Consider the following 17,773-nt stretch of genomic DNA (forward strand, 5'->3'; position numbering starts at 1 on the left):
GATAAAGCTTGTCTGTAATCTCCACACGTAATATCAGCTTTCCAGATATCACATACCACTTTTTCAAAGTGCTCTGACAAAATTAAAACACGTGAAGCTGGTAGCTCCCACTACATTGCTGTGACCAAGAAGGGTAAAGGAATAGCATTACTACTTGTTATTGGGAAATCCCTATATACATTGACCTCCCTCCTCAACGGACAGGCAAACCTGCAAAAATGCTCAACCCTTTCTCACATTCGAAAAGGCACCCTCAACATAACCTCTCGAAATACTCAGCTTTATTTCCCCCCGATAATACCTCAGCAAATAAGCCACACCAAGAACAAGAGTATCTCATATCATCAGGGTCGAAAGCAAGAGTATCCCATATCATGCTTTCTCCCTGTCTTTGTCTTTGTCCTTGTCCACACCTGCAGGACAATGAGAAAGAGAGCAGTCAGTCGGAACCTGAAATCAAACCTCCAATTTGGAACTGACTGCCTGGAGCCTTTGCCTGGTTGCTTACTTAGCATTGCTCTCGAGTACTCATCCTCAACTGCTGTCAAGGTCACGAATTCCACCGGCAAATACCTCATGACAGTTGATCAGATATTGGCTCTTTACACTGAAGCTGCCAAGCGTGGATGAGTCACTATGAAGGAATGTTCTGAAGGACCATTTAAATGCAAAGGTTGCACACCACTTCTGCCATGCAAAAGATTGAAGCAGAAGGTTCAACGGTGAGCTGAAACAGATCACTACAGCACGACACCTTTCCATACCACATTCATTATTCCGTCAACAGCAAAAGTATCCCATATCATCAAGGTCGAACGTACTCTAGATTTGATGGACTTGTTTTGACCCTCAAATTTTTGAGTCGGCCTTATACTCTGAAGGGCACCAGAAAACCCTCCAGCACAGTTCAAGAATAAGCCTGTGGAAAGTTACTTCTTCAAAAGCAAAAGTATCTCATATCATCTCTTATCCATTTGCTTCTCCTTATCCTGGCAGTTGAATGAGAGACAAGGAGAATGAGAACAATCAACCGGAAGCCGACGTCAAACCTCTGATCCTGGGTTGCTTACTTGGAAGTTTGACTGCTTACCTTGTCTGTCACCTCTTTCGGCAGATCTCCTAGCTCGGCGACTTGGGGGACTCCTACTATAGGGTTTGTATCACACTTGACTAAGCCCGAAACTACAACTAAGCTTCAAGTGAAATTGATACATTACCTTGTGCGTCAACATCAGCTAAGTACACCATTCCCGGATGGAGGAAAGGTACTTCCAGAGAAGGGCAGATGAAGATCAGACCACACTTCGGTACTTAGAAGTTTCGTGATTACTCAAGGGATTGGATCTTGCAAGTCCCCAACCGAGGAGTTTCCCTCACTCGGGAACTTAGGGGAGCACTGTTTGTACCATACTTGACCAATCCCGAAACTACCGAGCACCGGCCAACGCTATACTGTCAAGGACCCAGAAGAGTTCCCCTCCGACCAGGAGGCCAATCACTACTCGACACGTGTCAAGATTAGAAGCCAATCAGAGCGCAGCACGTGTCAACATCAAGAACCAATCATAACATGACACATGTCAATGTGACAAAGCTACAAGTTTTTCTATAAATAGGGGTCATTCCCCCACAATATTGCCGAATGCCATTTTGTGTTAAATCATTCACAAGAACTCACTAAATTGAGAGCTTGATCCTTTGTACTTGTGTAAGCCCTTCACTACTAATAAGAACTCCTCTACTCCGTGGACGTAGCCAATCTGGGTGAACCACGTACATCCTGTGTTTGCTTCTCTGTCTCTATTCATTTACGTACTTATCCTCACTAGTGACTGAAGCAACCAAGCAACCAAGCGAAGGTCACAAAACCTGACACTTTCTGTTGTACCAAAGTCTTCGCTGATTTTGTGCATCAACACAATTTATTTACTATGGCTGGAATTATCGCCTATTGCTTTAATTTATTTATTGTACTTATCTTTTGTTACGATGAGTATAACAAGGACCCAGAGTTCCTTGATTAGATCAGAACATGCAGTTTCTTGATCCTCATCACATAAAATGATAGGACCCGAAGTTCCATCATGCAAAAGGATCAAACATGAAGTCCCTAGATCCTCAAGATCGGACATGAAGTTTCTTGATAAGTACCTTAAGTTTGAAGTGCCACAGTGCCTCAACTTAATTATAATAAAGGTCATAAAAGTCTCAGTCCATAGACTATTTAATAAGGACCAGAAGTTCCTTATGTCCATACTTAAAATGGTTTAGCAGAAGTATTTATTAAGCGGATGAAATTGATTACCCGCGCTCTGCTCATGAAAACGAAATTACCAGTTTTCTACATGGGGACATGTCATTTTACATGACGCATTATTAAGTTCGGATGAGACCAGTTTCCAACCATCAATATTGCTCAGTACAACTCGTGTTTGGGAACTAGCCAAACATTATACATTTATGAGTTTTTGGTTGTGTTATCTATGTGCCTATTGCACTGCCACAACGTACTGAAATGGGCATTGATGTTGAACATCATCTATCATTCAATATTTAGAACCCTTGACTGGGGATATATTTACCGCTTGGTTTGCGGACTGTCATTTTGATAAGACAATTTTCCTGCCATTAGGGGGAGAAAATGATATCGTTCCAGAAGAACGATGAGAAAATATCATTCCAAAATAATGATGAGAAAAGACCGTTCCAGAAGAACGAAGAGAATTTGTCTTATTTTGATTCACGAAGCAATCAATGAGAAAATGAAATATGAATAATTGAATGATGCAACGAAAGTGATGAAATCATATATACTTACTGCAAATGTGCCTACAAGAATTGATGTCTCTGTTGGATAAAATAATGAGACAGTAAATGATTTATCTGTTGCACGCCTGAAGGGTGGCAGATTTTTAGACTCAAAAGGTTCAGTTATTCGAAAGAAGAATAATATGGCACTACTGAACTATTGCATTCCCGAAGCATAACTGTTGCATGCCAGAAGCATGACAGTCGCCGCATGGATACACGTCCCAGATAGGACAATCCATAGACATGGGAATGTTGATGTCTCATACATGAAGCATAATAGACATATAGGTTCCAATGACTCAACTCCCGGAAGTGGAGATTAAAATCCAAGCTCTATAACGCTCAAGAGGAGGTTATGATCCACATTCTCTAAATTATGACTATCCTGGAAGAGATAGCGTCATGCCCTTGAAGAGGCAATGGATATCCAAAGAAATGAAAAGCTTTTATGCATGCGCATGCACATGAGAATATGGGATCACAGATTGATGATAACCAATGGTAATTTTGGTTTTTACAAGTAGCTACTAAATTCATCAATGAGCTGTGTTAATATTGAGTCACGTTCTTTTGTTCGTCGACAAAAGAAAAATTATTGGCCAAAATGGAGAAAGGCAATTCCATTACAATTTTGTAAGAACGTGGGCAAATGAACCTATATATATTTGAATACAATACAAATAGCCAAAGGATGTTGAACCAAGGAGGTTATATATGGGCATTTGTAATACAATGTAATACACTTACATGATATGACACAAGGTTGTAAACGAGTTCATATGAATGGAGAATTATATACGAAGGATTGTGAGTCGCCCACATTATATCTCCATAAGTAAATCCCTCAATTATACATGGGAGCAAATTGCTTTGTATAAATTCCAAAGGAAAATGTGTCATGAAGTGTAGAAAATCCCTGAAGGATTCAACTTGCTTGAAGTAAGCCCCTGCAGGGTAAAACATAAAATATGTACTCAATACCAATGAAGGATATAAATTGCCTTAGTGAGTACTATCATTATGATATTGTTGCAACATACTAAAATCTCTTGCAAGAGTCAATGACATTAAATTATAACTCTTGAAGAGTTGATGATATTAAATTGGGACTCCTGAAGAGTCTAGAAAAATTATAAAGTGTTGAAGGAATTATTGTCTCGAGCTGCAGATCGAACAATCTACCAACACGAATCTTATCCATGATATTTATGATATTAAAAGAACCATATGGATTGAAGATTATGAGTTGAATACTCATATGATGAAGACACTAAGAATAATCATTTATCTTCATGAGGGTAAAGATAAATTAATATTTGGTCCAGAAGTACCACATCTTAGTGAAGTATATGCTTTATTGTATTTGGCACAATACATTGAATGAAATAAAGCTTATTTATTAATATCTCCAAGAAATTACAGATATATACATACACATGAGTTAAAACAAACAAACATGATGGAGCCTTCACAAAGGTTGCTCATGTGAAGCCTCAGTACTCGGAAGTACCCCAGAAGGGGGAGGCACTGGAGATTGATCATGTGGCACCCCAGTACTTAGCAAAACACCAGAAGGGGAAGGCATCAGTTGCTTTCGGAATCTAGCAACGAACCTCTGATGATCACTTTGAATCCGACTTTCGGATTCCTGCAGTTGGACGAGCTTTCTTTTCATGCTCGTAGAGTAACTATTTGCAAGCACGTGTAACACCCTATTCTCGTGCTTGAGCCCTCTGATCTCTTGTTTAAGACTTGCCACTTCCGCCATCAATGATTCAACTTGGTGAGTTTGAGCAAGTAGGCGTTGGCCCATATTGGACACAGAGCCAGCACACTGAACACTGAGAGCCAATGAGTCTTGAACGGCCGACTCTTCAGACCGTTCTGAAAGGATCTTGTTATCCCTTGGAGTGAGAAGATTCCTAGCTACCACAGTAGCGGTTATGTTATTCTTCATCATAGAGTCCCCAACCGTAAGAGGACCATTAGAAGATAAGAAGGACGGGCGCCATATATTATCCTGACGCTGCTCGTCTGTATCACTCCTAAGACTCAAATCTAAGCAAATGTTAGATGGCCAAGTCATTTTTCAGAAATGATGAAGGAAAAACAGAGGTCAAATAAAATTTCAAAGGTGCAAGATAGAGGAAATTTCTACAGGCATCAACTTTCTGAGCATACTCTTGAACACAATTGATGTCTCTATAAAAGAAGAGGCAGCAGAGCCACTTGTTCAAAGATCGAAGAGGCACCGCTCTCCGAATTTCAAAAGCCAGATTTTCCTGAATAAAGTTCGTTGGCATTTTTCAGACGTAATCCCAGCTTTTTCAGATATCGCGTGCAACTTTGTCAAAGATATCTGACAAAGTTGAAAACGCGTAAATCTTACTGTTCTATTTACACCACAGTTGCTGACAAGAGTAAAAGCACAGCACCACCACTTGCTATTGAGAAATCTCTATATATGTCGACCTCTGTTCTCCATAACAAGGCAGACCCGCAACACTGCAAGAATACCTAACTCTTCCTCATCTCCGAGAATGCATCTTCAACATAGCATCTCGAAATACTCAGTTTTCTTCCTTTCCGAGAATACCTCTTCAAACATGTCACACTAGAGCAAGATTATCACATATCTTCAGGGACCAGAGCAAGATTATCTCATATCATGCAATCTCCATGTCCTTTCCTTTGTCCTTGTTCTTGCCTGCAAAGACAAGGATAAAGAAAGCAATATGTCGGAACCTCCACTCAAACTCTCGGTAAGGAACCGACTGCCTGGAACCTTTCCTGATTGCTTACCTAGTATTGCTCTTGAGTAGTCATCTTCAACGGTTGGAGCTGGGTCTCCAGTCACCAAGAAGTGATGAACCATCCAAATGTAAGGGTTGCACTCCACTCCGGCATCAGATAGCAAATACTGCCGGAGAAGATGCCACACATGCATGGGGGAAAAGCAGGGAAAATACTACTTAAGCAAGGGGAGCAAGTAAGGAAAGTGAAAATGATACATTGAAGCATGTGGAGACAAGCGCAACAAACGCGTGCTGATTCATCCCTGACAAAACTGAAGATCACTTGCCACATGAAGCTCCTCATGGTCCAATTTCATTCAAGATCAAGCCTCGAAGGTCCTTGAAGAAATCACAAGTCCGATTCAAGATCAAGTGTTCACTACTCTTGAATCAAATTCCGCTCCAGATAAAAGGAGTAAATTCAGACCTTTGGATGCTAGTCTAGCAGAAAGTCCTACAACCCAGTTCAAGAAAAAGCCTGTGGAAAGTTAACAACAAGTAAAGCAACTCTTTCAGCAACTCTTCTTACTAAGAGACTAAAGCAGAACGATCAACGATCAACCTAAATGATTTGAAATCAGGGGGAGATACTCATCAGGGGGAGCATCCAAGACAGGTCAAGATTTTAACGAGTCAATCGAAGACTTGTGGCCATCCAAGGGGGAGTGTTGTAGAACAGTGGATGTCCACTCATGAGAATTAAATAATGGGCAAGTGGCCCTTCCATTGTCTACCAAAACTTGCTTCATACGATTCCTATTTTCTATATATATACAAAGGCCACACAACACCAAGAGAGTTAGAAGTTCACGGGAAAGAGGAAAGAAAAGAAAGAAAGAGAAAAAGAGAAAAGGAAGAAAGGAAGAGAGAGAGAGAGGAAAGAAGAGGAAGAGAGGAAGATGAGGAAGATGAGGGGAGATAATAAAAAGAGTTATCTTTGTACTCCTATTATTTCAAATTATAATGAAAGCACCACTGCTACCCCGATGACGTACTCCAGTCACACTAACTGTAGAGGAACCTCGTAAATTTTGTGTCTTGTTTCATTTATTCCACTGCACCCACAGTCAATTTTACAACATGAAGTAGATTTTGCCTAAAGATTTCATTCTCTTCACTCATGCATGCATGCATGAATATTTTCATAGGATTTCAAGAGACAAAAATTCCTTGCATCACATGGAGTGGTGACGGGGGTCCGTTCAAAAAGGCCAAATCCGATTTGACGACATACTCGGTACTCCCACGTGGGCTGGTTTTTGGCGCCTAACTTTGTTGATTTCTGACAGAAAGACATAAATACCCTCATACAGATGCATGTCTGTCCATTCACCAAATGATACCAAAATCGATGCAAGGATGAATGGCATCCGGGGGGCACCCTTTCTCTGTCTCATCAACAGCCGCGTAAAATGCCGTCTTTTTCTGACTGTTTTTGTTCTCTTCGATCCTGACAGTTTAGGCTAATTCCATCCTTCAGGGGTATATCTGTCTTTCGGCCTCTCCATATGTTTTGCTAGAACATTTATGTTAAATTATTCATTATCTGATATTTGATGACAACTTTCAAATGTGTATAATTAGAAAAAGTTTGAATGCATGTAGCTTTCAATAGATTTTGAATTCGAAATGGGGGTGGATTTCAACTTTGGAATCCACTATTTACAATTTTTAGTTAGTTTTGGATTGACAACGTATATTATAATTAACCTAACTTATCTCCACTCGTTGCTAACGAGTTTTGATTTGATGTTTCCGTTTTACCAATTTTGTTCTTAGTTTCTCTTTGAATCAGTCTCAACTCATGCCCCAACTTTTTTCTTTTGGTAAGGTGGGACATTACTCTTCAAATTGCAACTCATTAATTCAATCATTTAGAAAAGAAATTGCTACTCACACTCCAAATTTTCTATATTCAGAATTTTTTTTAGGGAGACTTTGGATGCAGTCCTTAACTATAAATATTCTTTGATTAAAACCTTGTTGATTTTTAATTTTTGATCGAGGTCCATGAAATTAATGTGATAATTTATTTCTATGTACGTTACTATATTTTTTAAATAAAAAATTAGAAATTTTAGTTTTTAGTTTTTTATATAAATGAGATTTTAAATAAAAAACCATAATTTGTGGGATTAAAAATATTAAAATATAAATATACTATTGTGTGTGTGTATATATATATAAACATGGGTACATTCATCAAAATTAACCAAAAAATTTATTGTATCAAAACATGAGTACAATCTTCAAAATCACAAAAAAAGAAGAAGATATTAGGCTTAATAACATTAGTAAATTTCTTCGATTAAACTTGACATGGATACATTTTAAAATCAAAGAAAAAAGAATGTACCCATATAAGTTTAAAAATGGATTAGAAAAAAATTGAATAGATTTTATATAATAAAAAAATGGTACATTTTACATATAACAAATTGGTATATTTAAAAATGAGTACATTTTAAGATTAAAAAGTTTTACATGAATGGGTACATATAATTAGCATGGGTACATTTAGCAAAATAAAAAGTACAAATAAAAAAAATATATGGGTACAAATACAAATAAACTTTAAAAAATATGGGCACAAAAAGAAATTAATATATGGGTACAAATTAAAATTGAAAAGAAAATTGGTACAAATTTAAAAAAAAAAATTACAAATTAAAAATTAAAAATGGGTACAAACTAAAACTAAAAATATATGATAAAAATTTTAGTCATAAATATAAATATACTAATTGTCACAATTTTAACATTAAAAAAATATATTTAGAAATAAAAAAATATTTATTATTAAAATAATTAATGATGTTATTAATACCCATTACCCAAGGATTTTGATCAAAAATTGAAAAGGAATAGGATTTTAATCAATAAAGTAGCAAAAAAAAGAATGAGAACCTAATTTCTCTTTTTTTTTTTATGAGCACTACATAAGTATTTGGAAATCCAATAATAGTTTCCTTTTTAAATTATGTGTTATCTTATTTATATGTTTAACTTTATGTTTTATCTTATTATGCTAGCTAGCTAGTCTTTAAAACTTTGTCAATATTTTCGAGACTTTAAAGATTACACCACTATCAAGGTTTTTTATTTTTATTTTATATTCAATTGAAAAGTGCAACATCGTTCACCAAGAGAAGTACTATATAGGTTTTGGAAACTCTGCTCATTGTTTCCAACTTATTCAATGGCGCCACGTACGTACGATTAATATTTCATTTATATATGCATGCGTTAACTTCTGGACAGAAAAGTGTGGAAGCTGCTGCAAAGCTTAGACTTAAGAGCTTTGCGGGTTGGCAATGGCAATCACAGCTTGGCTAAGAGTCTAAGACGCGTTACTGGTACTAATGCATGCATTCCGACAAAGTTTTGTGTCTTCCACTTTGCATATATTTTATTTAATTATTTTTTTTCTCCAATTAAAACCCTACAAATCAAACAAAAAATTTAAGCGTGTGGTTGGATTTATCATATTTCTATATCTATATCGATCGCAAAGGCATCTCGAACTACCTATTCATTAGCTTCTGAATTAATAAACTATATGTATAAAAAAAGCATTTCTGACTTTATGTGTGTGAGAATATTTTGAATCAAATTTAATAATCATAACAAAGTTTAGCTTAATTCAATCAATTAACTAATTAATTTTTGCCGAAAGGTACCACCTGTAAAGTTGTTGACTAATTCCCCAGTTGTCTCATAACATAACATTTTCTTTGCAGCTACCAACTTAATTTTACATGCCTATTATTTAAGTTCTCTTTTTTTCTTTTTTCTTCTGGCTATTTCAATGTTATTCTCGAAAAAAGTTAAGATTCCACAATAAAATCAATTATTGATATGAGAAGTAATCAAATTTACTTGTAAGGTCATGAAAGATCTTTCCTCTGATTGATGTGTGATTCATTCTCAACACGTCCCCTCATATGTGACAAATTTTCATGCCGAACACTTGAACAACACAAACTGGGTGACATGGCCGTTGAGTTTCACACGCGCGATACTATGTAAAAAGTTAAAATTCCACATAAACTACTGAAGTAAAATACCATCAGAAACAATAGGTTATAAATCTCCAACCTGTATTAAAGAAAAAAAAATTGAAAAAGTTTTACACCCTTTTTTGAAAGAGTACGGTGCCGGCTGTATACACAAAATTGTAATATCATTTGTCTTAATACAGAAAGATTAGTGTAAGGTTAGGATGGTTGGAGAGAAAAGGACATAACTAGCTAGGCCTCCAAGCTAGCTTTTAATAAACTTTTTTTATTCTGGTAATAACATAATAATGACATATTATAATATATGATGCCACTGAATTAATTAATAAAGGTTACAAGGTTTTGTTGTCTTATTCAAGGATTTGTTGTCTAGGTTATATATCAGCGGGAACTTAATTATCTCATCAAGTAATTAATATGGCTTTCTAAAACAAATCAACATTTAAGGACGGTTGATAATTATTTCGTTATTTTTTTAGTTTGTACTTATATATGAGGAAAGCATAGATATCCAGGAAATGAGAAATGAAGAAGGATGATGGAATTGAGGAGAATTGTTGAGAAGTACTAACTAGACTCTTAAATTGAGACTTTTTATAGAATATTTGTCACCTCACACTTTAATGTCAATTGACATGCCAACATTATAAAACATTATACAAAAAACATGAGATGATAGAGAGTCCATATATAATTGCACTTTTGAAAGAGACTCCTTAATATTTCTCATTTGTTGGTTTTATTTCATATGATTTTTTTCTTGTACATTTCTCCCTTCATCATCCTTGATCCACTCTTTTTCATGCATTTTCCCATGTATCACTAGCTAACACAAAAAGTTAAAATTAAAAAAAAAAAAAGGTAACAAAGAAGAATAATAAATAAATAAATACATTTTAATTAGTACACACATGATGGCAGCCATTATATTTTTCTGTTCCTCACCAATTGTCAATCTCACATTTTTATGGTCTTCAAAAGTACTCCTTTGAAGGACCCATCAGCATTAGAATTGATAGGTCATCAATTTTGTGACATAAAAATACAAAGATCGCACACACCTTTGTCAGTAAAAAAAATACTCCATGGTTTATTAACATGCATTATATTCCCAAATGTCACAAGTTAAATTAGTTACCTAACTAGATCATAGTCCTTTAAAATGGGTAATTAACAGCTACTCTAATTCACACTATGAAAAATGTGAAGGTTAGAATCCGGGACGCAGGGAGTTGAAAAATAGACCATATCGATCAAGATAATATACCATTTAAGAATTGAATAAAAATGTACTTATGAAAAGATAATCCATGAGAAATAAACATAAAAGTTATATTTATTATATTTAGAATGAACAAAGAAGAATTACAGAACTGACGAAATTTCCCACCAGCCCGGATGTGAAATATTGGGTTAATTATCCTCAACCGTGCAATCAAATCACACAATCAAATCTTTTTCCCCTCAGACGCCGATGATCTATTAACAATGTACAACTTTCTCTACCCAGTGCGGATGACCACAGATAATCACCCCCACCACTCTCTCATTATTTTCCTCAGTAAGGTAGTCACACCATGCACATACATACATGGCATAACTTCTAAATCTTTCCCTCAGCAGGCATAGAACTCGACTAACTCGTCCATTGACTCGGGCTGTGGATCGGCATTCTCGATCATCCACAACAAGTGCTCGAACAGCACCACCTCGCATGCGACGTTGATCGTGTCGTCGTCTGACCTGTCGGCCAGCTCCTTGAAAAGCGGGTGGTCTACGACGTCGGAGGCCACAAGGTAACGTCTTCTGGACTTGCCCACATAGACGGGGCGGAGGTCTCCTGAAATTATTACGTCGGTGGAGTAATCTTCATCCGCGGCGGAGACCACGGAGTTGAGGCTGCGGCGGCTGTTCTGCTTGCTGAAGGAGTTCCACTTCTTCAGCACTGACTTGAGCTTTGTTAGCTTCCCACCTTTGGCCATTGATATGAATGGTTTTCAGAGAGAGAGAGAGAGAGAGAGAGAGAGAGAGAGAGAGAGAGAGAGAGAGATTTGTTTGAGAGTTGAGGAGCGTTGTGTTGCTTTTGGGGGATTTGGAAAGGGGAAGGAAGGTTCATATTTAAACGGAACTTAGGTAAGGGAAAGGGGTGTAATTGTAATATCATAGATTAATGGGGCTAATTGCATGAGGAAATTTACAGGGATTATTATGTGTGCTGTGAATATTTTCTACCTAGGAATTAAAAAAAAAAAAGATGTACTTTGCGGCGCAAATAATCAGTTTGGTATATGTATATGTAGTCGGTTGTATAGTTTAAGTGATTAAGAGTATTTACTCTTACGTATTTAGATTGAATTGATTCAAAATTTGATATCATAGATGTGATAGGGTGCTTCATTTTTCTCAATTATGCATATTTACTTTAAAATTGATAGAAGTGATAGGGTGCATTATATGAAAAATCTTTGTTAAATTAAAGAAACCACCAATTCAAGGAGAAATATTGATTTGACAAAAATACTCTCTATTTAACGGAGATTTCTTACGGAATGACTAAAATGATTGATGATGAACAATCTCAGAGACCACTTGTATCGATTCTAAATTTCAAAGGCGAAAGTGAAGAGTTATTTGAATTTCAAAGACCATTAAAAAAATTAAAAAAAACAAAAAAACCCTTTAAAATGTGACGTTAACCATACACACTAGAGAATCCTGGCTCTTATACATATATGACCAATTAAATTTATAGTCTTACTATATAAACATATAAAATTGTTGAGTAAGAGGAAATCAGCATGCGGATTTCCGCACATTATTCCTTCAAAGTTTGGTTGCTGTCTGATGCTTACTAGAAAGTTGTTGGTTTCCACGATGAGAATGAAATATATTCACTCCTTTAAAAAAAAAAAAAAACTGATTTCATTCTAATATTTTTCATTTCAATTTCAAATTACAAAAGTATTGTCACTGAAAGAGACAGACATGTGCAAATGGTGTTTTCAAGAACGTCGTCGTCAAATCAATCATCCATAATTCATTAGCTTGTCTGAACTTGTTCATTGTTTTTTTTTTTTTGGTAAACGATTTGAGAAGGTGAATTAAATTTAAAAATAATTGAGAATTAAGAAGATTATCGTTGCCTCCATCTTCCAGAATATTATAACTTCAATTGCTAAGGCAATTGGTGTGTTTCAACGATGGAATGTGCTTTGGCAATGTCCTTAGATGGATTCTAGAATAAATCACCGTAAATGTAGGTAAAATATGATACACTTTTTTTTCCCTAATTGTTGAAGGAGTGAGATTCGAACTTAAAACTCTATTAATATTGTGGTTTAAGAGCATTTTGTTTGTGGTATGGCGTAAGTGTAAAACTGCAAAACATATTACCAATTTTCATAGCCTCTGTTTTAGACCTAGATATACAATGACTATATGACTATATGCAATCACAACAAATTAAGTTGTATGGCGAAAACTAAGCTAGTTACAATTAGATATCAAAAAATCACAAAAAAAATAATTTAATCAGATTAATGAGTCAGATTTGAGAGCTTCTCTGGCTAAATAAAGACAACTATTACTAGTCCAATGGTACGTAGCAAGTTATATTCATATCCTCTAAAAAAATGAGTCTAAGAATTAAGTGTCTAAATGAAACAGATGAAAATATTGTAACTACTTAGAAATAATTGGGCACTATTAACATCATAATTGGTGGTTAGTTTGGCATTTTATGACAAATCTTGATAAAGATACATGACGGCCGCTGGTGAGCAAAAACATGTGAACAACACATGGACTAAGCATGTCCTAGAATATTTGAGCCATGTCTACATACTATTAACATTTGTCACACCCATACCTCCCCCACGTGGATTTGTGCAACTATGTATAAGTTGTATAACTAGAGTGGTAATGGACTCATTTTCTTGTCAAATTATTTCGAATATTGTGTGTAAAATAATGGTTGATCCTAACCAGCTGATATTTAACTAATTGCATTTTGATTGTTTAATACTAGATAATTCAAAATGTTTTTATCATGTCAATTGTCATGTTCTCCACAAATCAGTTTAAACAAATTTTGTTGTGTTATGTCATTTTCATGCGAGAAAATTGAATTTAGAAGTCTAAGAAAAGAAGGACCATGCATTACACTAATAACTAGTTTAAAAAAATTAGTTGTGTTAGTATCTTAATTATTTACTTTCTGTTTCGTTCCAATTTAGCACGTACTCGACCCATATATTAAGGATTATGATTGTTTTTTGGATAAAGGTTGAATCAATTTATGTTCAGAGTCCTAATTAAAGACAGCGAGATTTGGTTGCGATAAAGTTTCGGCTGAGAATAAGTCCAGCAAAATAAGACAGCGAGATTTGGTTGCGATAGAGTTTCGGCTGAGAATAAGTCCAGTATATTATGCCATAGAATTGAAATATTATTAGAATTATACTATTTGGTATACTTGGCCATTACAGAATTATTGTATACATACAAGAGGTTTTGCAATGTAGAAAACTTTCACTCTACGCGAAAACCCTTCTCACAACCCTGAAGAAAAAAATACGAAGGATCCTAACCCTCTCGTCTATACATACACTATGTTGACAATTTGCGACATCTTCAGTTTGAATAAATAAACAACACTGGAACCATAGACCCAGGCGATTTAGAAGCATCTTCAGTTTGGACAAGTAAACACCACTGCTTCTGGTTGGTTGGTTATCAATCCAAATCTCGGCCGACCAAGAATTCTTAATTCTTTCTCCTAAAGAAGTCACTTCATTAGCCCCGAGAAGTGAGGTGTTTTATGATCGGTTACTCTGATTTGTACTTCACAGTTCAGCATTCAGAGGACTGAGCCACGTTCATCATAAAGACAAACATCTACTTTGAGTACCTTTGCCCGTATATCTTGACAGAGATTCGGCACTTATATTCTCACGAATATAGTTGAAGTTGCCGAACCCAGTACAGAAGATTTTGAACTTCGCAGTGGATTAAGCAAGATTGTCTTCAAGTTCTAGAACCCTAGGCTGAGAGGTGTTCCTTTTCAACCGTAGTTGCTCAGGTGCAGAAGCTATTAGCAATGCATTCAATACCACCACTACTTAGGGGTGGCACGATTTGATTCAGTGCGGTTTTGAATGAAACCGCAATCAAAACCGTAACTTTTTGCCCTGCAGTTCGGTGTGGTTTTGAAGCCAAAATCGAAATGAAACCAAATTGTTTTGGTTTGGTTTTTGAGAAAAAATATACAATTTAAAATTTATACTTATCTGCACATAACACGATCTCATTTTCCACACAATACATTAATTAACCAACCCACATGAGAATTCTTTTCTTTACTCTAGCTAGCTAATTACACAGATGATAGACTTTGTGAGCAGGAAAGTACCCAAATGGAGTGCTCCGGCTTATTACTTGATTAGAGATTCGGTCTTTGTATCTCTCCTTCTGTGACTACTCTTATTTGATGCTCATTGTTTCTTTATGAGTTTTCATTTGCATTTCTCATTAGTCTATTATATAGGTTGTCATTCAGAACTTGAAAATTAGGGTTATGAGGTGCTTTTACTGGTAATAAAATTGTCATCTTTTCTGTAAAGAAACATTGAGATGTCAAGCTTGATGAGGGATATAAATTGGAAAAAAGAATCATTATTATGACATGTACATACTAAATGTATGGACTATAACAAACAACTAATTAAAACATGACATCTAATTTGAGGTGCGGTTTCAGTTTCTGTGCGGTTTTCAAAAGCCAAAACAAAAACCAAACCGTTTCCTACAATGCGGTTCGGTTTCAAAACCGCAAAACCGAACCGTTCGGTGTGGTCTGATTTGGTTTGTGTTTCGATTTCAGTTTTCGGTTTCAAGTGCCCATCCCTACCACTACTTCGTCTATTTTACTCGGCCAACCAAGCTCGTTCGCAAGTTGGCATGCCCAAATTTACAAAAACGACGTAGTTAGCTCAATAGTTGCTCGACTTGCACGCAACGTAGGCTTTACATTTTTACTGTCAACACTTTCTTTTTTTTATTTCGAGTATCTTATTTACTTTACATAATCTTGTCATGTTATATCCAATGATTTAGTTAGTAAGTAACTGTTGATAACATCAACTAATTGTGACTGATGCGTAGTATATATTATCTGACTTGTTAGTTCAATTTCTTATTCATTCATTAGCTCTGCCGATAAAACAACACGTCTACTTAAGCACTAATAAGACGACCCTCTCTATAAGGGATCAAAAGATCAATGGATTAAATAAAACAAAAACGTGATACGTGGTTGAGAGCCATCGGGAGAAAAGATGTTTAAGATTCTTCATGTCCTCCTACATATTCATACATCAGTTTATAGTCAGTTGTTTCTATACAACATTATATTTATACTAGGCAGGTGAAGTGAGGCCCGCTAACTCACACAATGAGTTATTCAGAACAAATATAATATTAAATTTGTATGATTAAAAGGAAGACAAATTAAAATTTCTTACTTACAAATAAAAAAATACAACTAAACTGTAATGTTAAATAAGTTTGGTCAAAAATCAAAGAGCAGAAAATGGTGTAAATAATAGAGATATGCAATCTGATTCTCTGTTAGAGACACAATCTCATATTTTGCAGGCGGGTATGTGACAAAGAGCATGTGATGAACAAAATCTTTAATCACATTTTGTGAACCATATAATTATTTGCTCTTTTTATTAAGAAAAATTAAAAAAATTAGTATGGACAAGAAACTTTTCGAATTGATTCCTACTGATTGGATAAAATAAATTGGAACAAAATATTAAAAGATCTTGATTGGTTTTAAGATAAATAAGTACAAGACCACAGTATGATGTCTCTCTATTTCTGTAGCAATGGGTAAATAATATAGGTTCCAAATCATGTGCTTAAGAAAATCTGGTCGACCTCATTTATACATTAATGCAATTATCTTTTTTTTTTTGGGAACCTTAACGTAAAGCTCCAAGTACTATTCACTTTAACGAAAAATCAATACTGGTACTATTCACTTTACCCTTTGTTTTGTCCTTATCGTTAAAACTTAAAGTTTTCAAGGCCTTTTCATTAGTTTTCCTTTTTTTTTTTTTCAAATGAGATTAGTGGGTAGCTTCACCACGACAATCCACCTTTCCGGGAGCTAGAAAGACTCACATAGGCATTTCAGCCTTTCCCTGGTCACCGTTGTATGATTCACAAGCGCCAGGAATCGAACCCAAGACGTGCCATGTGAAAGACGAGCCTGAAATTCGTTCCCAACCATGGTTATGTTAGTTTTGTCTTGCTAATTTATGAGGCTCACATTTATCTGTTATCATAGACGTTAAGAATCAGAGAAAAAGATAATAAACTTACTAGGTAAATTTACTGACATTGTGTTTGATCATGCACCAAGTTAAATACTCTAATATGTTGTGCAAAAAAAATTGAAAGAAAATGGAAAACACTATAACATGATGTAATAGATGTTATTTTTCAATATACACGCAATATTCGACAACAAATTCATCTAAACTATAACAAAAAGGATTCGAACTCAAGAAGAGAGAACACTGCTTTGTAGATGATGTCATAGATGTTAGTTAATTGAATTGCGACACTATTTTTCTCCAACTTGGGCTTTATCCCACTCAAATTTCTCGAGGTAAGGTTCTATTGAAGGTAAAGAATAGTAGAATAATTGGCTTCTTGCGGACAAATTAGACTTTGCCATATGTGTAAAGAAAAACATTTTTTGTTTTACAGTTTTAATATGGTGTTTTTGTAAGTATTTTAGATTGTTACTTACAATTAAATGAATAACTTCTTACATGTAACGAGCAAATAATGGTAAACAAACCTAAACCTCCCCACTGCTGTTGGAATTTGAAGTTCATGATGTTTTTACAAGAGAATGAGGGTGGGCCTGCCTAATGGGTTTCATCGTGAAGAAGTATCCATTGAAGAAAGTGGAATATTCCAAGACTAACAAGAGGCTTGGATTCTTGGTAGGTCCGTTTGAGACTAAAATGCGGGCTGGATGCATTAAGGCCCGTTCAAATCGGAGAGTGTACTTGGGCCACTTGAGAAAAAAAAAATCCGTATCGCTCAATACTTACGAAATATTGAAGT

The 17,773-nt window shown here is 35.6% G+C and overlaps 1 protein-coding gene across 1 annotated transcript; it reads right to left on the reverse strand.

The window, feature by feature from the left end:
* Window positions 1-10,943: 10,943 nt before the first annotated feature.
* Window positions 10,944-11,710, reverse strand: LOC103425103 (auxin-responsive protein SAUR76-like). The gene has a single exon (XM_070814656.1). The coding sequence runs from the start codon at window positions 11,605-11,607 to the stop codon at window positions 11,242-11,244; it is 366 nt and encodes a 121-aa protein (XP_070670757.1). The 5' UTR covers window positions 11,608-11,710; the 3' UTR covers window positions 10,944-11,241.
* Window positions 11,711-17,773: the final 6,063 nt, after the last annotated feature.

This window comes from Malus domestica, chromosome 02 (assembly GCF_042453785.1).
Source record: "Malus domestica chromosome 02, GDT2T_hap1".
Taxonomy (NCBI): domain Eukaryota; kingdom Viridiplantae; phylum Streptophyta; class Magnoliopsida; order Rosales; family Rosaceae; genus Malus; species Malus domestica.

Coding starts and splice junctions, on each gene's coding strand:
- LOC103425103 (XM_070814656.1), bottom strand. CDS start 11,607: ATGGCCAAAGGTGGGAAGCTAACAAAGCTCAAGTCAGTGCTGAAGAAG.